This window comes from Prionailurus viverrinus, chromosome D3, assembly GCF_022837055.1.
Source record: "Prionailurus viverrinus isolate Anna chromosome D3, UM_Priviv_1.0, whole genome shotgun sequence".
Taxonomy (NCBI): domain Eukaryota; kingdom Metazoa; phylum Chordata; class Mammalia; order Carnivora; family Felidae; genus Prionailurus; species Prionailurus viverrinus.
The window spans coordinates 27,904,938-27,929,582 of record NC_062572.1 but is presented as its reverse complement, the minus strand read 5'-3'; the positions used below and the strand labels follow the sequence as shown (position 1 = coordinate 27,929,582).

Genomic DNA, 24,645 nt, shown 5'->3' with positions numbered 1-24,645 from the left:
CATTTCCTGACTACCTACCATTTGCCAAGCACAGCGCCCAGCCCTTTGCATAGGTCATTAGCCCATGCGACGCTGGCATCGCTGCTGGGCACAGGAGTGATTCCCTGCTATCACTGAGGCTCAGAGAAGTGGAGTGACTTACTCAAGGCCACACAGCTTCTAAGGGCCAGGGAGCCGGGATGGGAGTCCGGGTCTGTTGCGGCCCCGAGACACCTGCCAACCTGGCGTCTCTTCCCTGAATCGCTGGGACCTTCATGGTCTGCAGCTAACATCCCAGCCCCTCCGAGGCTCAGAGGCCTGGGGCACCAACCCTTCACTTCTCTGTAGGAATTCACTGAAGGCGCAGACAGGCAGCAGGGAGGAGGCGAGCTGCATCTTGATTTCTTGGGACGCTGGTCACCATCTCTGCCTTAAACCCTGTCGCCTCCCCTTTCCTGGAATTTCCCTTCCTGCCTCTCCCCCATCTCTTCCCCAGCATCTTGCCTCCTCCCCAGCGCCCTTCATCCTCACCTCTCCCCGAGGTGGGACGGTGGGGACCCTTCGCACATTCTCTGGCCAAGCTGCTGGTGGCAGAGGTCCACACCATTGCTGAGTCTGGAAGTCAGGGCTCCTCCCAGTTGCCTCCCTCAGCTGCCAGGTCCTGCTGGCTTCAGCTCCTTTCTTTTTTCCTAAAGCCTTGTGCTTCTCAGTCCCTTTGGTGTGCCCTGGGTCAGGCCTCCGGGGTCTCTTACCTGGATGGTGGCATAAGGGTCCTCTCCACTGCCTCCCCCCCACCCGGGTTCCTCCCTTGCCCCCTGCAGTCCATCCTGCACACAGCCACTGGGGTGTTCTCTTCCGCTTGCAATGATGCTTCTGATGTATACATTGTCCCTTCCCAACTTAAAGCCCTCCAGCGGCTCTCCATATCACTCCCAGGATAAACATTCCCTCAAGGCCCCACCTGGCCTCGCCCCTGCCTCACTCCCCTCACTTCTGACTTGATGCCCAAGGAACAAATACTGTGTGTATTAAATAAATAACTGCCTCCCTCCTTCCCCTGGCTAACTCCTACTCCTCAGGAAAAGCTCAAGAGTCACCGCCTCCAGGAAGCCTTCCTGACCTCCCCCATGCACTTCCTCTGTTCTGCATCCATTTCAGTCCATGACCCTTCTGCACGCACCCTGTTGACATGACTTGCTTATGTGTCCACATCCCCGCTCGATTTGAAGCTTCCCCCCCACCCCAGGGCAGGTGTCTGAGGTACCCATGGCATCAGCAGAGTGCTGGCATACAGTAGGTGCTGAATAAGTGCTTGTTGTCCTGGGCAAACTCCAGGCAACTTCTGAGCCCCCCTTCTGTTAGGAAGTCCCAGAGCCCACGGCTTGTGCAGCGGACATGTTTTTTTCCTTCCACCGTTCCCCTCATCGGGCGGTGGTTGCGTAGAGAACGGGGCCCAGCAAGCCCGAGCAAGCTCTGAATGATATCCTGACCCAGTGGCACAACCCCAGTGATGACCCCCATTTTACAGAGGGGGAAATTTGAGGCCCCGAGAAAGTGACCCACCTCAGGGCGCACAGCTCATAAGAGGCCCAGCCAAGGACTTGAGGTCTGTCTGAGCTCTGATGGCCCCTTCTCTGTGCTGAGCCAAGGAGGCGGGTCAGGGTGCAGTCCCCGCAGGACCAGGGGTGGAAATTCTCTGGGTAGCACTGCCCGTGCTATGCCCGGCTGTTCCCCCACCCACCCCCACCCCCACTCCCTTCTCTGAGGCCTAATCCACCTGCTGCCCTCCTGGGTGTTCGCCTCTTGGCTGTCTGGCCCGGTCTCATATAACACCAAGCCTGGGAGACAGAACCTGGCTGGCAGCAGTTAAACACCTGGGCTTGGGGTCTGGGGCCCGCAGAGCCATGACATTAGATAGAACCCACTTCACAAGTCGGTGGGAGAACCTTCGGGGGCTGATGCAGTGAAGCACGTTGCGGGGCGCCTGACCACAGCACGCTCACCCAGGATGAACCCAAATGCTGAGTGCCTGGGTGTGGCCCCCACACTGAGGTGGGCCCTCCGTAGGCTGCACATCCTGAACACCTGTCAGCAGCCTCGTGGTCACCAAGTCTGACTTCCTAAGCCCTGCCAAGTGAACTCTGACCCCGAGGACGTTCTGGGCTTCTCCAGTGTCCCCAAAAGCCTGCATGGGCCCCGGCTCCTTCCAATGAGTCTGTTGTTTTGTTTGTGGGCTTGACCGAGGTGTGCTGTCTGCCCGAACTGCTCTCTGGGCTCGGCTGGTGGGCCCGTCTTTTTCAGGCAGCTGATAAGCTGGCTTTGAGTGTTGCGTGGGGCCTGACCCTTGCATCCTGGACCCCCAGCTGAAGCCGTGAGCACTGTCACCAACTGGAGACCCAGTGAGTCATGTGCTGAGCAGACAAGAATACCACAGAAGGCAGATCCCCGACTTGGGGCGTTTTCCAGGGCCTCTGGCTTACCGAGGGCAGGATCAGGAAGCAGGGGGTGGGTTTAGCTTTGAGTTAGAACAACCAGCACCCTAGGCCCTGGGCAGGGTCTTTGAACAAAGCCACAGGCTGGGCTGGGCACCAGAAGGAAACAGAGCTCTTGGCTCTGTCCAGAGCGATGGAATGTCAGCCCAGCCAAACTGGTTTTCTTCCTCCACCAGGCCTGGGTGTTCAACAAAGGAGCCACCATGCCCATTGGATGACAGTGAACTTCCCGGCTAGGCCCCTACCCCTGCCTGGGCTCCAGCCCAAGGAAGAGGCGCTCCATTCAGGTCCCATGTGCCGAGCTCTCCCCTTCTCTGCACACCACTCCCTTGTCGGCAAGGGGGGTGCTGGGCCTCCCGTGCAGCACCGCTGTGCAGGCTGGATGGGACGGACAGGGCCGTCCTGTGCCTGTCCTGTGCCTGGTGCCACAAGAGAACAGGCTCTTAGTAAAGATGACATTCCGCTTCCTCCCGCCTCACCTTTCCCCAGGCTGTTCCCTCGCCTATGCTGCCTTCTCTGTTCATCCTCTACTGGCCACATCTGACCCACTTTTCAGGGTCATGTCGCATACCCTCCGTGAAGCCCTGTGTCACCCACTACCCCGGACCCTATGTGCCCACTCCCCCTCCTCCTCTGTCTCAGGCCCTAAGGTATCTGGGATAGGACACCTTTATTAATCATAGGGCCCAAGATGACCAAGGGGGCAATTTAAGGCAGACTTTTCTTCTCCTTGCTCTTTTTAACCTTATCCACCAGGGCTTTGACACCTTTCCATATCAGCATTTAAAATTTGACTTCCATTTAAAAAAAAATTTTTTTTTTTTAATTTTTTTTTCAACATTTATTTTTGGGACAGAGAGAGACAGAGCATGAACGGGGGAGGGGCAGAGAGAGAGGGAGACACAGAATCAGAAACAGGCTCCAGGCTCTGAGCCATCAGCCCAGAGCCTGACGCGGGGCTCGAACTCACGGACCGCGAGATCGTGACCTGGCTGAAGTCGGACGCTTAACCGACTGTGCCACCCAGGCGCCCCCCAAAAAATTTTTTTTTAATGTTTATTTTTGAGAGAGAGAGGGCATGCGTGCGCATATGAGTGGGGGAGGGGCAGAGAGAGAAGGAGACACAGAATCCGAAACAGGCTCCAGGCTCTGAGCTGTCAGCACAGAGCCTGACTCGGGGCTCAAACTCACGAACCACGAGGTCATGACCTGAGCCGAGGTCGGACGTTTAACAGACCGAGCCACCCAGGTGCCCCTCGACTTTGGTGATTTTAATGGCAACACAGTATTGCCTTGGAGGGATAACCCCTGGTTTACGCATCAGATGCCCTTATGCAAAGGCAACTGGGTTTTTGCTGTCAGCAAAAACAGCGCTACTGTGAACATCCCTGTGTGTGTGTGTGTGTGTATGTGTGTTTGTACGTTTGTGTACAGTTTTGTATTTCTGTGCGTGTTTTTGCACGAGTGTTTAGCGTCGTATGTGTTCTTTGCGTATGTGTACTATGTATTTCGTGTATATTCATGTGTGTTTTGCGTGCGTGCATCTGTGTGTGTATGTGTGCGTATGTTTTGTGTTTTTGCATTCATGTGTCTGTTTTGCAGACACATATTCGTGTATATGTATTTGTGTGTATTTGCTCGTGCGTGTCCTTTGGCATACGTGTGCACGTTGGTGTGCTTGTGTGCGTAGCTCGTGGACGAGCCACTGGGAGCAGGAGTGGCACGGCCACGTTGGGACATCGGGATGTGCTTCTCCACCACAGATCCTGCAGAGCTGCTGGCGCGTCCTGTCCTGCGGGGGGAGCGACGCCGGGAGCCCCGGGGACGAGGCGTGGGGACCCGAGGCAGTGGACAGGCACACCCAGCCTCCTGCTTGTTCGTCAGGTCCACACCTATGTGTCGGGGCTATAGTTCCGTCACCTGACAAGTCGAGCTCCGGCCTGAAATAAACATGACAGGGACGTTTCGACGTGTGATGTTTCAACAAAAAAAGAACTCAAATTTGGCTTAGACTGTTTTAAAAAGGAGCCAAGTCAGGATGGGCGGGAAGCCAGTTCCATGAGGAAGAAACGCAAGGAAGCCTAAGACAACTATCTATTTATACAGAATTGTACATGGTGCACGCCTATTTTTTTTTTATTACTAACCACAAATGTGACGAAATTCAAAAAGAGGTAGAATAGGGGCGCCTGGGTGGCTCAGTCGGTCAAGCGGCCGACTTCAGCTCAGGTCATGATCTCGCGGTCCGTGAGTTCGAGCCCTGCCTTGGGCTCTGTGCTGACGGCTCGGAGCCTGGAGCCTGTTTCGGATTCTGTGTCTCCCTCTCTCTGACCCTCCCCTGTTCATGCTCTGTCTCTCCCTGTCTCAAAAAGGAATAAAACGTAAAAAAACCCACAAAAACCAAAAAGAGGTAGAATAAAAAATAGGTCTCCCCGCCCCCCACCGCCCCTTCCAGAGACCAGTGTTGTTATAGTTTTCCTGTGTCCTTCTCCAGGATTCTGTGCCTTTTCAAATATCCACATATATTTGTGTTTTTACATATAGAAGAATATGCTTTTTTCCTCACAGACAAATGGCAGCCCCCTTCCACCTGCTGCTGTGTGCCTTGCTCCATTCACATGCTAATAAGGGCAAGGGGGGCGTTTCAGATCAGTGCATTTATATCTGCCTTATCTCTTTTAACACTTACTTTTAACAATTAAGTAGTATAGTATTCTGGGTCATGGCTGTTCTGTCACTTGGGTTAAACACATTTAAAAAAAAATTTTTTTAATGTTTATTCATTGAGAGAGAGACACAGACAGACAGAACGCGAGTGGGGGGAGGGAAGAGAGAGAGAGAGAGAGAGAGAGAGAGAGGGAGACATAGAATCTGAAGCAGGCTCCAGGCTCTGGGCTGTCAGCACAGAGCCTGAGGCGGGGGGGCTCAAACTCGTGAACCGCGAGATCATCACCTGAGCTTAACCGACTGAGCCACCCAGGTGCCCCTAAACACATTTTTAAAAACCCTAAATTCTCTTTTCCCTGGGTGCATCTTAACCTTAGAACTATACATCTTTTATTGACAGAAGCTTAGACTTAAAAGGGAAACTGAGGGGCACCTGGATGGCTCAGTCGGTTAAGTGTCCGACAGCCCAGGTCACGATCTCACGGTTCGTGAGTTCGAGCCCCGTGTCGGGCTCTGTGCTGACAGCTCGGATTCTGCTTCAGATTCTGTGTCTCCCTCTCTCTCTGTCCCTCCTCCACTCATGCTGTCTCTCTCTGTCACTCAAAAAATAAATAAATGTTCAAAAGTGAAAAAAAAAGGGGGGGGGACTGAATTTGTTTCCACGCAAAGGGCATCTCAGTACTTCTAGAATGTTCTATGCTGCTCTTCTCTCCTGCCCCCTGCAGGAAGATTCCTTGTTTTTGGAGGATCATCTTCCTTCCCTGGATTAATCTCTCCTATTTTGTGCCTTAAAAAAATCCACTTTCACAGTTTGCACCTTGAACATGGTGTTTGAGTTTGTCTTTAAAAGTAATAAAAATGAAAATGTAAGGGCATATATAAAAACAGATGGTCTGAAGATGTATCAAGAGTCTGAGTAAACAGTAATATCATTCATGGGCATTAGAAAGGGAGCAGGGGATCATTTATGAATTCACTCATTCATTCATTCATCTGTCTATCCATCGTCAGTTGCTTCCTGAACGCTGTGGCCATCTCAACTTGGCGCTGGGGTTTGAGGGTGAATGGATGCCCCAGTGCCTGCCCTCAGGGAGCTCACAGTTTGGAGGAGACAGTCAGACAAACAGTAAGCACAGCACAGCCTGTTAAGGTCTGTGATGGGCTGAGCATGGCGGGGGGTGGAGCATGGGTCCCAAGGAGAGACTGAGCCCAGGTGCAGATGGAAGCAGTCAAGAGAGGCTTCCTGGAGGAGGTGATGCCTGAGCTGTGTTTGAAGGACACATTCTGGCCAGCGGCTGACAGACTGTACCAAGAAGTCTTCCAGAGGGTCATCTCTTGGGTGGCATTTCAGTAGGAGTTGGCAGAGTGGGGGTCACAGGTCCTAGACTCGGAGCCTGACCACCTGGGTTCGAATTGGGCTTCTCCACTCCCTCATGGGACCCTGGGCAAGTTTTCTTTCTCTGTGCCTCATCTTCTACCTGCTTCTTACGGTGGTTGAGTGGACAAAATATGGCCGCTGGGCAGGCAGGCAGGGCCATATACGTGTCTGTTGGTGGTGTTACTGTTCACCTGTGAGATGGGCCATTGATAGTATCTACTCTAGGCATTGAACTAGATGACCCACGTAAGGAATTGACTTGTTCCCAGACACATGGTTGGTGCCCCTTAAATGTTCACGGTTATTATATTCATTTCTACCTCTTAACCACCTCTGACATCCAGAGCAGGGCCCTAGGGTGTCATGGACTTCTGGAGTCTGGGGGAACCCCACCTCTGCGGCTCACGAGTCCTGGGCCCCCCGACCCCACCCCAGCCCAGCTGTCATTTCTATGTATAGCCTCAGAGGCCGTCAGGAGAGCCAGGAAGCCCTCGCTCTGGAGTCTTGCGGGCATTCCCAGCCGAAACCAAACACGCCTCTCCCAAGCACCAGCTGCAAACGTGTGTTCCTGTCACTTTGGGTGACGCACTTGTCCCGTGGAGACGGCGTATCTCTGCCAGACCCGTCACCTTGCAGCCAGCACACCCTGGTGGGGGGCTCGGCCCCGAAGGGCAGTAGGTCTGCTGGGCCGAGCTGGGGTCCAGCTCATTGCGTTTTGTGGTAGAGAGGAGCAGCCGACTCGTGGCCAGGTCAAGAGAAACACTCTGGGGTCTGGCTGAGGCAGCTCCTTCCGGCCCCCAGCTGAGCGGTGGGACTCTTTGGCCTCATGAGGGCCAGATAGCACATTATTAACAGTGTTTGTTAAAATGATATGTTTTGGGGGGAGCCAAACAGTGGACATCACCACCATCATCAGGCCAGGTGCAAGCTCTCGCCAGACATTTCCCAGAATCCTCCCAACACCCCGGGCATCCTCCCCATCCCCACTGCACAGATGGGAAAGTCGAGGTTTGGAGACGTTCGAATCACAGCCAGCAAAAGGCTGGGCTGGATTTGCCTCTTTTCTGCTGAGTCTTAGGACCTGTCCTGCCTCCAACTTGACAGAGGTTAGTGGAGTAGGTCGATTTCACACCTGCAACCTACAAGTTTGTGGTTTAGGGTTGCTAACCACCAGGGGCTGTTAGGTTATCCAAAGAGTGTTTATAACCATTGGGTTTAATCTAGCCCCAAAGGAAACTGAGCCTCAGAGAAGGGAGGGGCTTGACCATGTAGGGTCAAGAGAGGGGGAGCCATGGCTGAGACTGGTATCTGTGCCCATGACCCCAGGTCGGGGGATGGAGTCCAGAACAGGTGTGTCCCTGTGGGCAGGACCTCAGAGCCACAGTCCAGGTGGGTCCCTCAGGTCCGGGCACACATCCTCCTCTGCTTCTCGGTCACCCTTGCCCATGTGTCGCTCTCTGGTTATGTGTGTCCCCGTGGTTTCTCTTGCTGCTCCTCTGTCTGCTTCCGTTTGCCCGTCTGTCTCTGTCCTTCGCTCGCTCTGGCCTCCCTTCTCCACCCCAAGCTTGCCACCAACCTTAGAGATGACCTCAAGATCTTCCTGCCCCATTGACTGATGCCTGTGGCGGGTCCTGAGTGGACTGTGGCCAGGTGGCCAGCCCACACCCTGAGCCATGCCCCCATCCAGGCCACCACACCTGGCCTCACCTGACTATACCTGCACCGTTGTTCTCGGAGCCCATTGGGAGGGCTCAGCAGCTGGTATCCTACCGACTTTCCCTGGGAAGTGCCACCCCCATGCTACTGGGCAGGGCAGGGGCAAGCCTGGCTTGTGCTGTAGCCCTAGGTGTCATTGTGGACATCCCCTGCGGGGAGTCCACAGGGAGGGGACACTGTGTGAGTATGTGCTGGCAGCACTGGGCATGTTCTAAGGGCTCTGCCTGGCCCCACTCCCCATTGAGTTCCTCCTGTCTTTCCCTCTCCTTTCCTGTCCTTCCCTCCTTCCCTCCCTCCTCCCTTCTTGCCTTCCTTCCAATGTATTGAGCAGTTACTAAGTGCCAGGTCCTGTAAATAAGCACTGTGAATCCAAAGGTGAGAAGAAAATGCAACTCCCACCCGCCCCCCTCCCCATCTTGGAGATTCTTTTTTATCTCTGGAGGGACAAGAATCCAACAACTCCCACAAGTGATGAGAACCTCCAGCCGAGATCGGGGCTCAAGGAGAAAACTCCGGCCAGGACTCAGACTTGGGCTAGGACAGGCGCCCCCCTCCTCCGCCCCCCGGAGCTGACGTGCGGGACCTGGCTGGGCAGAGTGAACAGCATGGGCGAAGGCCCGTGGTGGGAAGGTGCATGGTGGGTTTGGGCGTCATTGTGGCCATGGGGGTGGGGGCTGGGGGGACGGGTGAGGATAAGCAGATGTGGCGAGGAGAGAGGACTCTGGACCTTGGGGTTCAGAGCAGACTAAAGTAAGACGGACAGTGCTCTGGACCTTGGGGTTCAGAGCAGACTGAAGTAAGACGGACAGTGCTCTTACGAAGAGAGCCTGGGGGCGCCTGGGTGGCTCAGTTGTTTAACTGTCCGACTCTGGATTTTGGCCCAGGTCATGATCTCATAGTTTGTAAGGTCGAGCCCCTCATCGGGCTCTGCGCTGACAGCACAGAGCCTGCTTGGGATTTTCTCTCTCCCTTTCTCTTTGCCCCTCCCCTGCTCGCGCTCTCTCAAAATAAATAAACTTAAAATTTTTTTTTTTTAAAAAGAGCCTGGACCGGGGCGGGCACAATGTGGATGTGACAACTCCAGCTCATCCTTGACCTGCCGGCCCCCCCACCCCCACCCTCCTTCTCCCCTTCCTGGGCCTGTGACCCCACGACAGAGGCTGCTAGAGATGGACTGTAGTGACAGGCACAGGCCAGGGAGTCGTGAACCCTGGAGGCCAGGCCTGGCGGGCATCCCTCCCTGTCTCCGGCCCTTGGTTTTCTCATCTGTGAAATGATCGCAGAGGACCCCAACAAGCTCTTATATCAGACCAGGGCCAGGAAATGCAGCACGGGCTGTGGGGAGCACCGGCTTGGGCACCAAGCAAACCCAGGTTCAAATGCCAGCTCCCCACCACGTAACTCCGTGACCTCGGGCATGGCAGGTCGCCTCTCTGGGCCTCAGTCTCCTCCCCTGTAAAACGGATCCATGACATTCCTACCACATAGGGTTGTCTGGGAACACAGATGGCAGAATGGAAGAGTGCATCGCCAGCCCTCAGCCCTCAGGAGTGTTCGCCCTCGACATTGATGTTGCTCTCATTTCTTGGTTGTGTAAGGCTGACCTGAGCTCGAGAGAGGAAGGCGCTGCGGGCCCTCAGGGGCAGAGACGGAGCAGGTGTCACCAGCCAGCCGCCCTGCGCAGCTGACAGTGTAGAGTTGCAGACGGGGGAGGGGTTGCACATCTTGAATTGCTCCGAACTGCCCTGTCAGCTGAGCCGCTGAGCGCCGTCCTGACTCAGGGTTCTTTTCCTAGGTGGACGTGTCAGACACCCCAGAATACACGCAGGCGTGGTAGTTTCTCTTCTCCTCGCCTCCTCCCTAAGGCCGTTGCTTTTTCTGGTTAAGTTCGCACGTACCCACTGCAAAGAAAAGTTATCTTTGGAAACACCTTCCTCCAACAAATATTTATTCAACAACTACCATAGACTGGGTATCGTTCTAAGTGCTGGTTGGGGGGCAGCACTGGATGGGACAGTCCCCATTTTCACGCAGCTGGCCGTCCAAAGCGCATCATAGATCAGGGATCAGCCAGGTGCCTGTGGGGCCCAATCTCGCCAGCCACCTGTTTTGTAAGTAAAGTTTTATTGGAACACAGCCACACACGCTGACATACTGCCTGTAGCCCAGTAGTTGGGACACAGACTGAATGGCCCCCAGGGCCCCAAAGACTGACTATCTGACCCTGCACAGAAAAAGTTTGCCTGGTTCTGATACGGATTAACACATAAAAATTTCTGATTTGTTCTTCACTCACGGTGCGTGTGCAATACGATCATATTGGAGGCGGGATTGAATGGGTTTTATTTCATTTTATTAATTTGATTGTCTGATTGTACTGGGATATAAAACTACAAGTTTGGATATTAAATAAAATCATCATGAGTAATAAACACCCTGTTTAATCACTCCTGTCTGTTACTCCCCACAGACAGTTCCACTGTTAGTGGTTTGCCGTGGGACCTTCCTTGTATGTTTATGTGTTTGTTTTTACGAAACCGGTGTCATAAGACACATACACACGTGCCGTTGTGTTACCTTTTTTTTTTTTTTTAATGTTTGCAAGTATAAGACAGGTATCTTTCTCTGACAGTAAACATTTCTTTCTGAGCATCATTTTCCCTAGCTGTCTTTATTCCATTGTGTGGATATACCAGATTGCATTCCACTGATCCCCATCTTACTGGACATCTAGGTCATTTCCAAGATTTTGCAGTGGTGTCTCCAGTATTTTGCAACGATATTTCCAATACTTTGCAATATTTGCTCTCCTGCAGGGAGCCTTCATGTTCATAGATCTTGGCAAGTGTGTCTAATGATTTTCTTGAGATAAATTTGTGGAACCAGAATTGCTGACTCAAGGGATATACAGGTTTTTAAATTTCAGGATGTGTGTTATGGCATGTTTAAACACGGCCCTTAAAGGTGTGTGTTAGCCTGGCCTCGCCAGCGTGGCTATTATGAAGTTATCCATTATGGGCTCTGGGCTAAGACAGTCATCTTTGCTTATAAGACAAGGGCCCAGGGTCTTCATGCACCTGAGGCTTGGGGCTTGGTGAGCTCCTAGTCTGAGCAAGTGTTTTGGTTTTTTTGTTTGTTTGTTTTCATGTTTATTTATTTTTGAGAGAGTGAGCAGGGAAGGGGCAGAGAGAGAGCGGGATGGAGGATCCAAAGCAGGCTCGTGCTGACAGGATGGAACCCGACGCGGGGCTCAAACTCACGAACCGTGAGATCGTGACCTGAGCCAAAGTTTGACACTCAGCTGAGTCGGCCACCCAGGCGCCCCCAAGCAAGTGGTTTTTAAACCTGCCAAGTTTTTGAAATTTTTGAGAGCATTTTCATGCAAATTTCCCCATTGTTGCATACACTTCCTCATCAGAGCCTCTTGAAGCATCCTGGGAAATTGGGGGCAGGTGGATGTTGGGGGCTGGAAGGAGCATGGGATAGGAACCCTGCGTCCCAGAGGTGCCCGCACTGCCTCTCGCTCACTGTGAAAACTAAAAGCCAGACAGCAATTCCTGTCTGTGTGCCTCGGTTTCTCATCTGAGAAAGGTCAACCGAATTGACTCAAGAGTCATTCTCACTTTAAATGATAAGATTTGGTCATCCTCATGTGACAAATGACAATTGAAATGCGGCTCTGGGCATCGGGTGGCTGTCCATTGGGGATGCACGTCAGAAAAGACTGGCACGTGTTCCAGACGGGGGACTCACTGGGACACACGTGTGTCATTCATTAGTTTGTCATCTGTATTGTCGGCATCTACTTGCCTGTGGACGGTGAGGGTTTTTGTAGCAGCCTGGTGAGGCAGGCCTGAACTGGAAGAATATCCTGCCTTAAAGCTAATTAAAAGTCTGACTTTGGGAAAGTTTTTATTAGAGTTTTGGGGCCTTTTGGGGCCTTTTGGTGGTTGATCTCGAGGCCTTGCAACCCGGGGAGCAAAGCTCAGGCCTCACTTGATTTGAGTGAGGGTCTGCCAGAGGGAGGAGCCATGAATAATTTGCAGTGCATGCAAGGTTCCCAGGATACTCATGGAGAAAGTGCTGATAAACAGCTCGCTTTCTTAAGCCTCATTTACAAGATGAATCCCCCTAGATAATCCTACCCCCTGAGTTACTCCAAACTTGGGGGTCTGTGTTGAAGAGTAGTGACTGTGATGGCATTCCGCCAAATATGTAACGTTTGCTCTTTGGTCCAGACAGCGAGGCACAGAGAGGTTAAGTAGCGTGCCCAAGATCACACAGCTACTGTGTAATGAATCCATACATTCTGGCTCCAGAAGCAGGACACATCCAAGGGAGACTGAAAAGAGGTCAATTCTAATTATTACACTGTGGGAAGTTCTACAGCAGTGCCGTCCACTAGAACTTTCTGCAGTGATGGAAATGTTCTGTATCCGTGCTGGTCAACATGGTAGCCACATGTGGCTATGGAGCCCTTGAAATGTGGCTGGTGCCACCGAGGAACTGAATCCTTTGTATTTTTTAATTTTAACAAATTTATGTTAAATTTAAATAGCCCCATGTGGCTAGCAGCTATGTGTTGCCCAGCACAGATATAGAGACTTGAGATCTAGGGCATGGTGAGAGCCGTGGGGCTCCTGAGCCAGCCTTGGTAGGGGTGAGTTCAGGGAAGGCTTCCTGGAGGAAGAGCCCTCAAAGTTGAAATCTGAAGGTTAGCTGGGAGGCGGTGGCTGCTCCAGTGGGTCTGGAGGTGAGAGAGAGTGTAGCCGGGGGCACATGAGGGGGGAGCAGCCAGTGGGAGGGCCCAGGATGGGCAGGAGATGGTGGGGAAGGAGCCCAAGTAATGATGATCCCACAAGCCACTTTGAGGAGTTTGAACTTGAGCCTGACGGATGTGGGCGATGAAAGGGCTTTGGCAGGGACCTTGCAGGCCCAGATTATGGTTTTGTAAGTATAATGGGAGGAGCCAGAGGTGAGGGAGGCAGGGAGACCTTGGAGCTGGCCAAGGCCGGACAGAATGTTCTGGAAGGAGACTTTGAAGGACCGGGTGTTGATTTGATGGTGGGAGTGAGGGAGAGAGGAGTCAGGGGTGCTGCCCTGGGGAATCTCGAGTCTGGCATTAGGCGGTGCAGGGAGAAAGCGTGTATTCCTGCCTGTGGTGATTCCACATCCCTGAGTGTAAATCCTAAATCCCTTCAGGGGGGCCCACAGACCGGGATGGATGGAGACCTACGTGTTGTTGCTGAACGCCATTGACATCCAGCCCCCGTCTCCTGCCCTGATTCCACCCTCGGCATCCTACCCACCCGGCCGTTCTGATTTCCAAAGGCCCCACCTCCACCTCCCTTCTCCATCCCTGAGCAATGAAAGGCCCCCGTCCTTCCGGGGGAGGGACATGAAAATGGTTCTGAACACCTGCAGCTCCTGTCCCCTCAGCTTGGTGATTTCCGGAGATTATGTCCTTGAAGCCACAAAACAACCCCCGTTTTTCCAATGGGGAAACTGAGGCTTGAAAGGGTGGAGTCACGTGGCCAGGCCACACAGTTGAGACAGAGCGGAGACAGCAGCACCCCCCTTCTGCCTGAGCTGTGACACAGAGGTGTCACCCCTCTGCCTCCCACCACGCTTGGCACACGCCGCCCCATATCCAGCGTGCAGCTGTCTGAAAGTGCTCAGGACAGCGATGCCGAGGCCACCGGCAGCAACCCCCTAAGGCCCCAGCCTCTGGCTTCTGCATCTGACCCGTGTAGGGGATTAAGTTAGGGAATGCCTGATTCTGTGACATCTTTGAAAAACAGTGAGCAGCTGGGGATGTGCTCAGATGGCGACTTCCATTCCTGGGCCCCAGGGAGAACTGTGTTCAGGGTCCAGGGCATCTGAGAATGTCAGGTGATCTCTCAAGGCAAACACGTCCCCAGTTTCCCCGAGCGGGGACTGACTTCATCCTTAAAGCGTGCGGACAGCCACCCCCACATGCTGCCCATGGGCCTGGAGATTGGGCAGGCTGTCCCAAGACTGGCTCGCTCATCAGAAGCCAAAGCCTTAAAAATATGCCACCCCTTGACCTGGTGATTCTAAACTTAGGAATCTCTTCCGTGGGATAATCACAGACATGTGTCACTGTAGCCTCGAGGACGTTCGTCATGTTGTTGATTATAACAGGGAGAAATGTTCAGCAACCTAAATGCCCAACACTTGGGGATTGGTTAAATGAATGAACGGTGCTGAGTGCATCCAGTGGGATCTTCAGCCATTAAAGATGAGGCGTGGATGGGCGCCTGGGTGGCTCAGGTGGTTAAGCGTCCGACTCTTGAATTTGCCTCCATCATGGTCTTGCAGTTCGCGGGATCGAGCCCCCCCCCCCCCCCATCGGGCTCTGTGCTGACAGTGCAGAGCCTGCTTGGGATTCTCTCTCTCTCTTTCTGCCCCTCCCATACACACACACACACACTCTCTCTCTCTCTCTCAATAAACAAACGTAAAAAAAAAGAAAGAAAAAAGATAAGGATGTCGATGAATTGGCCCAGGGAAAAGTTCTGGATGGGACTATGCCAGAATGTCATCAGTGGATGAGGGGTGTTACTCTTTGCGCTTTTCTATCATTTCTAAATGTTTTACAACAAACACGTGTTATTTTGTTGCCTCGTTGAAGAAAAGCGTTCTGCAGGCAGTGGTGTTGGGGGTGTTCGGACATTAGCTGTTGTTAGGGTCTTCGAGTGTGGCCGTCTGTGAGGTGACAGAGGGCTTTCTTCTGAATGCCCATTCTTGCATATATCCCCGCACAGCATCCCCTTGAGCATTGTGGGGCACACAAGTGTCCCCAAAAGCTGAGAGGAAGAGAATGGGGAAGGGGGTAGGCATAGGAGCCGTCACATGGGTCCCGTCCTTGGCGTCCGTGCCCTTAGCCTGGCGACCGTGTCCTCACTGGACCCTTGTAGCTTCTCTGGGCCCCAAGTGAAAACCCTGAGGTCATACAGCTAATAAGCATTTCCCCGGGCCTGTGTTCGCTCTCCTGGACCCTATAAGCTTGTTCAGCCAAGGACGGTTCCGCAGAAGCCGCGGAAAAGCCTAGCGTGTAAACTAAGATGATAGAGCATCTTGACCTTGAAGAGCACATCGGCTGGGTCACAGAACCTCAGGGGTTGTGTCTGCTGTGCTGCGATCCCCCACCCCCGGTTCCCTGGTGCCTGGCACATAGTAGGCGCTCAGTAAATACCTCTTGAGGAAATACCTTCTATGTCAAACTTTAGCTGGTACCACAGTGAGCCCAGCATGGGCAGGAAGGGTTCGGCAGGAGGAGAGATCGCCGTGGGTGCAATGGCTTTGGCTGAGGAGGATGGGAGGAAGAAGGAGGGGTGCAAGCAAAACCACAGAGGCTGGGATGTGGGAGGCTTGTGTGGGACTCAGTGGGGAGGTCCGGGAGGGTGGGAGGAAGGGTTTGTTTGGGGCAGGAGATGGCACAGTGGAGAGGAAATTTGGGGCTCCATTACAAGGCGTGTTGGGATTTCAGCTGGAGGGCACTAGGGAGCCACTGAAGGTTGTTGAGCAGGGAAGGGGCTTTTAACTTGCCAAAGTGAATAAGGTGGGGGAAGCCAGCAGTTCAGTCACTTAGTGGAGGTCTACGGACTGCCCACCATGTGCCAGCACTCCTTCCAAGCGCCCCGGCCGAGGGCAGAGATAGCAACTGAGTAGGTAGTGAATACCCAGCGATCCAGGCTGCCTGGGATGCCGTGGTTATCCGTTTGGATGTGGGGTCCCAGCCTCCTGCCCGGGTTTGGGTTCCACTTCACCGTGCACAGGCTGTTTGATTTGGGACCTGTCACTCGACTGGCCTGAGCCTCAGTGTTCCCATCTGCAAAACAGGGATTGTGATAAAGATTACCATGGGATTGCTGTTCAGCGAGACAAAGTGCACACAGCTTGATTGCCGCTGGGCACAGTTAAATGCTCCACGAATGCCATATTGGATGATGCAGATGGGAAGCCGGTGGCGGTGGGAACCTGGGGCGGGGGATGGGTGAGGGAGCATCCCTACCAGGTGGACAAGTCCTGGGAGACTGGAGATGGAGAGATCATCCCGCCTGCAATGCCAGGCGGAGAGGGGCCCCGAGGACGGGCAGCGTGCTGGGGAGGATGACACCTTCATCTCAGCACCGACTGAGATGTTTGCTTGCCTTCAGCACCGACGCTCCTGCATCCTGTGATGCCTTGGGCACATTGGCGCAGTTGGTCGCCCTAATGCCCACCCCAGACATTTGGACCCGTCGCTGAGCACAGTCGGGAGCTGGGGCGGGTTTGAGTCAGGGGCAATGCCATGTGATCTGTGTCAGCTGGGGACCAGGTTCTGAGCATTTTCCCCTGATAGAAATCTCCCCTCTGGCTTGTCCCCACAGGACCAACTGAAGCAGTGTTTCTCCAGGCGGCCCCCCGAAGCCAAGGACACCGACACCCTCGTGCAGGAAGCCGACAGCCAGTATGGGACGTGGACAGACCAGCGCCAGAGTGGGGAGAGGTAGGGCGTCCCAGGGCTTCTGGCTGCGAGGTGGGGCCCCTGGATGGCAGTGTGGTCCACCTGCCCCCTCATTTCTATATAACTAGAACCTGTTTTGTGCGTAAGTACGAGAGTAATCCATTCTTGTTGTAAAAAAGAAAATTTAGAAAGTACAAATTATTTTATTTCATTTGCTTTTTAAAATTTTTAATTTTGAGAAAGAGAGAGAGCGCGAGCAGGGGAGGGGCAGAGACAGAGGGAGACACAGGATCCCAAGCAGGCTCCAGGCTCTGAGCGGTCAGCTCAGAGCCCGATGCGGGGCTCGAACTCACGGTGAGATCATGACCTGAGCCGAAGTCGGACGCTCAACCGACTGAGCCACCCAGGTACCCCAGAACATACAAATCATCTTAAAATAATGTATGAAATGTCCAGATTAGGTAAGTCCATAGAGATGGAAAGTAGGTTAGTTGCCAGGGGCTGGGGGTAGGTAGGTAGGTAGGGGCTGACATTAACAAGTAGCAGGCTTCCTTTTGGGGGAACGAAGAAGTTCTCGAATTACATCGTGGTGATGGTTGCACAGTGTGCTAAATGTCACTGATGGAAAATTTTATGTTATGTGTGTTTTACCACAGTGAAAGAAATTATGAAGAAAATGAAAAACACCTATCATCCCAGCCCACAGATCATTAATGAGGGCATCAGTGTTTTTTGTTAGATGTCTGTCTAGACTTTTTTCACCATATCTGGGTATGTTTACAAATCTAAGAACGTACTCTACGTGTTGCCTTATTAGCTATGTCTGCATTTAATATCACCCCAGTTAAACTTTTTTTTAGCTTATTTATTTTTTGAGAGAGAGAGAGAGAGAGAGAGAGCAGGGGAGGGGCAGAGAGAGAGGAAGAGAGAATCCCAAGCAGTGCAGAGCCTGATGCAGGGCTCAAACTCATGAACCATGAGATCATGAGCTGAGCCTAAATCAAGAGTCAGGACGCTTACCTGACTGAGCCACCCATGCACCCCCTTTTTATACAAAAAATTTTTTTAGTATATTTATTTTTTGAGAGAGAGAATATCGCCCCAGTTAATGGCTTGGAGGGCCCTCAGAGGTCTGCCTGGTTTTGACTGTGGCAGAAGGCTTCAGGTTATCAAGAACAGCCTGGATACAAGAGGCAGGCACCTCTGAGTTCTAGCTCTACCCTCACTGGCTGTGGGACTCTGGCTAAATTAGCTACGTTTTCCCGGTTTTCTGGTCCTCCTCCTCTGTGGGAAGGGAACGACACTTATAAAAACAGCCAGGGTTTATTGAGCCAAGCACTGTTGTAAGCACGTGAAGGTGTTAACATCTAATCCTGTTGCCCTGTCTTGCGGAGGCCAAGGCTGAGGCAACCCATCACAGGGGGTGGCTGGGAGGGGAATCTGTACGGCCATCAGCAGATTTCCTGGCACATAGTAGGAGTACCTGTTCACTGCACCTGTTTGTGGTTTTAAAGATACGATATTTCTTCTCTGCCTTGGGTGGGACATCTGGGGTGGACGAGGCGGTGTTCTCAGCTCATGTCTTCCCTAGCCGGGGGCCCCAGGATCACGTGGTCATGTGACCACAGTGAGGGCCGCGTGGTCTTTTAAAGTCAGAGAGACCTGGGTTGACTGCGGCATGGCCCCTTGCCAGCTGTGTCACGACTGTTTTCTCGCCTGTGGGTGGCATGCCCGGGGCTGGGGTGGACTGAGCCGCAGGTCTCCCACCTGCTTCCCCCGCCTTCTCAGCTGGGAGGTGGTCACAACCCTCTACTGGGTAACGTCCCACAGCCCTCGATATAAAAGTTGGGTGGAGGTGGATGGAAGTAAAAATGGGTCTATGGCGGCGGGGTGGGGGGGGCGCCTGGTGGCTCAGTCGGTTAAGCAGCCGACTTCAGCTCAGGTCGTGATCTCACGGTTTGTGAGTTTGAGCCCTGCGTCGGGCTCTGTGCTGACAGCTCAGAACCTGCTTGGGATTCTCTCTCCCTCTCTCTCTGCCCCTCCCCCATGCTCTCTTTCTCACAAAATAAATAAATAAACATTAAAAAAAAAGAATGGGTACGAAGACGAAAAAGGGAAGCAAAGGTTTCTTAAAGCTCCTGTGAAAGCCTTTTCTCCCCTAACCCTTGAAATGTGTTTTGTTAATGAGCCTACTTACCTGTCACTAGACTTAACTTAAATTTCCTGCAAGAACCCTTGGGACGCAGAAGGCTGCGTCTCCGTCTTGCGTCTCTCACGCTCCCTGGGCCTCTGTTACCCCCAGAACCTAAGGCCAGGTGAGTCCCGGCCTGGGGGACCTGGGATCTCTCCTGTGGGTGGACGCCCCCTTCTGTTCCCCAGAGGCACTGCAGCGCCCTCTCCCTGGCCGGACCCGCAGCCGCTGTGCCCCCAGCCCTGGGCAATGGCGCCATCTGCTGCCTCCTTGGTGGTATTTCCCTCATGGTTCGGGGACTTGCTTCAGTCCCACCCATACCCCAACATCCTGCCCCTTCCGAGGAGTAACATCATCCCAGGGCTGACAGAGCATGGCTGTGCCCCCCGCGGTGAACAACCAGTACACCTGGGTCGGAGGTTCTGCTCAGGGGTGTAGGTCGGGCAGCTTCTAGGGCTGCAGACCCCTTCTATCAGCGATGGTGTCTGGGTGCCTGACTGCCCTTCCTCCCGGATAGCTCTCCCATGCTCTTGACTTTGGTGTCTTTTTAATGGGAGGGGGGAGACTTTTTAATTTAATGGCTTAATTTTTTTTGGCTTAAGTGATTTATAAATTCCTATCTTATGTGGTCCCAGTTATCCAAGCCATACTTAAATACATTACCACGGGCAGACGTTCCGGAAGTCGGAGAAGGGTCAAGGGCATGGATTCCAGAGTCCGTTCTGGCCCTTTGGGCAAGCTACTTCACATCTCTGTGCCTCGGTTTCCTCATCTTTAGTGGGATCAATATTTAATTTCCTGAGGCGAATCCCACCTGATGGCCTTGTGGTGGCTTCAAGATCAGAGGGTGACCCTCACAGGATTGGGAAGAGGATTCAGGGACTCAGTTTTTAGCATAGTGTCTGGCACAGAGTAAGTGCTCAGTAAATCTTGATCGCATGCATGCCTGAGTGAATAAATAAATGAATAGAGCCACGTGGAAGATTCCCCCACCTCCCACTCTCCCTCAAGTGACTGCTGGCGATTTTTTTTTTTTATTGACATCAGCGTTTGTCCAACAGAAATACAGCTCGAGCCGCAAAGGTGAGGTGTGGGTAACTTAAGATATTCTTGTAGCCATGTCAAAACAGTAAAAAAGAAACCAGGTGGAAATTAATCTTGACAACTCAACTTAAATAACACTGTTTTATTGAATCCAGATCTGAGATGTTATCATTTCAACGTGTAATCAGTATTTTACATTCTCTCTCTCTCTCTTTAATCCAAAGTGTTGGGAATCCCACGTGTACTTTATACTCTAGGCTCACAGGTGCCACATGGGGATGGCCCAGTAGCCACGTGTGACCAGTGGCTCCCTCACTCCTGCCCAGTACAGGGTCGGAGGGTCTTGAGCGGGGCAAGACTGACCCCTTCCATTCCACACCTGTGGAATGTTCTGGAGGCATCATGGGCAGCACCTGGTTGTGCCCAGAAAGGTTATCCCACAGGGATGTCCTGAGTCTTGTTTCCTGGCATATAAAACACACCCCAAACCTGCTTTCTGCCACTTCCTTTGCTCGCACTTTGTTCTCTGAAACCACCTGCACAATCATATCTCCCTTCCCTCCTTTCTCGTAGTCTGGCTCCCGAGTCCCCGTCCCCAGACAGCAGTGCCGTGTCGGTGCGCAAACAGTTGCCCGGCAGCCGCCTGTCCTCCCTGTCCTCCCAGACGGAGGCCACCTCGGCCGGGGACCAGCACAGCGGCTCCAGGGACCAGCGGAGCACCAGCGTGGACCAATCCAGCACTGACCTGGAATCCACCGATGGGACGGAGGGGCTGCCCCCGCCGGACGCTTGCCCTGCGAAGAGCGTGGACGACTTCTCCTTCATTGATGTGAGTCAGGAAGTGGGAACGTGCATCGGGAAGAGTCGTTCCTTCTGAAAGGGCTGCTCCACCATCTCCCAGCCAGTTGCCCCTCCCGGGGGTAGAATCTGTGTGCCCGCGCCCCCCCCCCCCCCCCCCCGTGGCAGGTGCAGAGGGCACAGTCTTTGAGATGGGACCGATGTCTGCCTGTAGCTGGGACCTACCGTATGCCCGCAAATGTCTTCACCTCTCGGAGCCTTGGCTTCCTCATCTGCTGATAACCAGCACGATGGGCTCCATGACCTCAAATGTGATTGTGTGTGTTCACGTTAAAACCGATCGTAGCCCGTACCTGCTAGGTCAGCGGGACGTCTGAGGGGGGTCTGCCTGAGTTCACCATTCCCGGCATGCCGAGTCTGGAGTTTGCTCAGACCCATCCTGCTGGGTGTCCACGCTGAGGTCTGGCTTGGTGCGATGTGTCTCTGGTCCCGGGGGATCCCAGTCTCTCTAGAAATGCATAATAGCAGTTCCAGGAAGCAGAGCCACCCCTCCCCCCCCCCCCCCCCCCCCCGCCGGCACAGACAGCCCTTATGTGGGTCCCCAGCCTCCTGGATGCCAGCCACCCAGGCCCAGAAGCATCGTGCTCCAGCCCCTTCCAGACCAGCGTCTGTCCTCTTCCCTCCCGCAGGAGCTGCCCCCCTGCAGGGGTCAGGGACATTTTCCTTTTCAAACTTTGAAGTCTTACTGTTGTCCTTCTCTGACATTAGGGCTATCCCCCACCCATCCTCCTGTGGATGCATCATCTAAATGATGCAAAATGTAAAGGCAAGCCGCTGTCTTGGCCTATACTCTTAGGGATGGCGGCCCGGATTCTCCCCAGAGAAGGAACACTGCTGCTTGAGGAGAAAGGTCTCCCTCTGGGTCCTCAGAGGGAGCGCCCCCTCCTAAGTATGGTCTGGGTCTCTCGATGGCACCTCTGGGTAAGGAAGGGCAGAGACGGGAAAGACACAACTTCAGTCTCCATTGGGCCACCCCCTATATAAACATGGACTAAGGATTGAGTTAGGTGATATATTCAGTTGTTCATTCAACAAACACTTAACTGAGCTCAAGCTATGCGTCAAGCATTGCTGTAGCTTCCGTGCTCGTATGATGTCACCGTGACATAATCCTCTGGACTTAACCTTCTAGAAACCTAAGCAATTCTTTCTCAGTGGCCATTATAAATATCAACAGCAATGTCAGCGGCCACTGGTCCCTGAGTGTCAGTCCCTGGACTGCTTACATGTCAGTAACCCCAAGAGGCAAAAATTCCTGCCCCATTTTGCAGCTTAGGGAACGAAAGTGGCCACTGAGTGGCTCAGATGCAGGTGTCCCCGAGCACGGGTCCAGCAGCTGGCTGAACGCACACTGAGGTCTCCATGCACTGCCCACCACAATTCGGGTCTCCCGTGGGGGCTGTTTGGAGGTTGAAAGGGAAGGTGCGGCACTAAGGTATCCAGACCCACAGCCCCAGCCTGTGGCTGCAAGAGCAGCCCTGGGAAATCACAACCAGCCACCCCTCTCGGTAGTTCCCCCGCCCCCACTGTCTCTGAGTCTGAAACACTGGCTCTGTGACTTGCGTGTCTCCCCTTCTTGCCCCAGCCCCATCAGGTCCCACCGCTGGATGCCATTGTGACCAATTTGAGAGGCAGGTGCACAAACATTAGCTCCCTCCTCCTGTCCCCGGTGTGGTGTGTGCCACTTCCCAACTGGGAAATGATTCACTGAAATTAGCCCATCATCGCTCGTCTAGCAAGGCCTTGGGTGATGGAATTTCTCCAAGGTAGACCTGAGAGGGAGAGACCAACATTGCAGGCAAGCACGCGAGCTGGCCGGTAACAGCTCTTGCCTGTGGGAGACTTTCAGACCCTGTGTGAAAGCAGGGCTTTCCATACCTGGGCTCACCGAATTCTCCCAGCTTCCCATAGGAAGCGGATATGATTGGGGTCCCCTTTTTACAAAGAGGGACACCCAGGCTCAGAGAGGTGAAGTCCGCTGCTCGAGGTCCCACAGCTAAGCTTTGAACCGAGTGGGACTTGAGCACAGAGCTCTGAGTGCCTCACCACCATCCCCCCCAGGCGATCCCCGAATGAGTCACTGCCTGTCCTCTATGCTGGGCCTACCTGGGTGGTCTGCATCCCCGGCCCTCGCACTGTGGGAGGTGATGAGCTTGGAAAGCATCACTGACCGTCTGCCTGCCTCCACTCAGAGCGTGACGCTTGCAGACGAGTGCTTGGTGCAGGCGCGTTGCCCTGCCCGCCCCTACCTGTGCCCTGAATTATCGTGAGCAAAGGGGGGACCACGCAGAGAGTGCCTCAGCTCATGGGCCCTGCGCGGACAAGGTTCCTACAAGGATTCGGTGAGATGATGTATTCAGCTATTCGTTCAACCAGCAAACAAATATCAGGCTCCTGCTGTATACGAAGCGCTGCTCTAGCTTACCTGCTCCCAAGGTGTTACGCGGAGGGGAAGGGCACTTGCATTCCTGTCCACCAGGTGGCTGGCTCCGTGCTAGGGCGTTCCGCCTTCATTGGATTCTTGTGACCAGCCTGCATGGTATGTTTTGCAGAGAGATTTAGGCTCCCGGGCTCAGGTGGCCCACATACCACCTAAACAGCATCTCGGGCATCAGGGAAGCTACGCACGCCTCCCGCGGGTGGTGCCCTCAGTTAATGGTCCCCGTGCTTTTCTCCTTCCCCCTCCCTGCTGCTCCCAAAGCAAACCTCAGTCCTCGACTCAAGTGCCCTCAAGACCCGGGTGCAGCTCAGCAAGAGAAGCCGCCGCCGGGCTCCCATCTCCCACGCCCTCCGGCGCAGCCGAGTCAGCGAGTCGGAGAGCAGGTCTCCCTTGGAGGACGAGGCTGACAATGCATGGATGTTCAAGGACTCAACGGGTATGCCATGCACCCCTTTCTGCCCAGATACCACGCTGAACAGCAGGACGGATTTGGGTTAGACACTGAGCAGAACTTCCTGCCCTTATCGGTTGTAGGATATTAGAACACAGTTACAGAGGAAACTGTGCTCTCTTACTCTACAGACCTTATTAGAAACCAGGTGAAAAAGGCTTTTGTCAGGATGACCTATTAATTTGGGGCTGCACAGGTTGCAAAGGACAGAGGCACAACTTAATAGGATTTTACTGTTTCTGCCTTTACCGTTATTAAATTTACTCAGACTTCTTTCCATTTGTTTGCTGGTCTGAGCCCAGATTCTCGAGTTGGAACATCAGTTCTGTTTATCATCTGCCATTTTTGTTTCTAATAAATTATAATTACTATTTTTAACGTTTATTATTTATTTTGAGAGAGAGAGACAGAGTGTGAGCAGGGGAGGGGCAGAGAGAGAAGGAGACACAGAATCCGAAGCAGGCTCCAGGCTCTGAGCTGCCAGCACAGAGCCCAATGCGGGGCTTGAACCCACAAATCGTGAGATCATGACCTGAGCCGAAGTCAGATGCTTAACTGACTGAGCCACCCAGGCGCCCCTGTAGCAAGTTATTTAAGGCTACACATTTTCCTCTGAGGACTTCTTTGGTTGAATCCTGTGAATTGAATCTTAAGGAGCCAACAGGAATTAGCCAGGGAAGGGTATTCCAGACAAAACTATCAGTGGGATCAAAGGGGCAGGTGTGTAGAAAGAACATCTGTGTGTGTGTCAGGGGCCTAAGTGGTTTGGGGCTGCTCAAGCCGGGAATAGCAGGGATCGTGCCAGAGAGGTGGGCAGAGGCCAGCTCGTGGACAGTCGTGATTCCTTGCTAAGGAGTTTGACTTTGTGGCTGGGGAGCCATGGAGGCACATGAAGAAGCAAAATCTCTTCTTATAATGGAAACCAGAGCAGGTGACACCCCCCCCCCGCCCCACTC

General features: G+C 53.4%; 1 protein-coding gene across 6 annotated transcripts in view; it reads left to right on the top strand.

Annotated features, from left to right (window-relative positions):
- The window catches only part of KIAA1671 (KIAA1671 ortholog), a 203,372-nt gene that overhangs the window by 165,873 nt on the left and 12,854 nt on the right, over positions 1-24,645 (top strand). For all 6 annotated transcript variants that reach the window (XM_047827391.1, XM_047827389.1, XM_047827388.1 and 3 more), the window contains 3 exons: positions 16,629-16,747; positions 20,514-20,769; positions 23,500-23,674. In XM_047827391.1, coding sequence (XP_047683347.1) covers positions 16,629-16,747; positions 20,514-20,769; positions 23,500-23,674 — 550 coding nt within the window. The remainder of the gene's footprint in view (positions 1-16,628; positions 16,748-20,513; positions 20,770-23,499; positions 23,675-24,645) is intronic.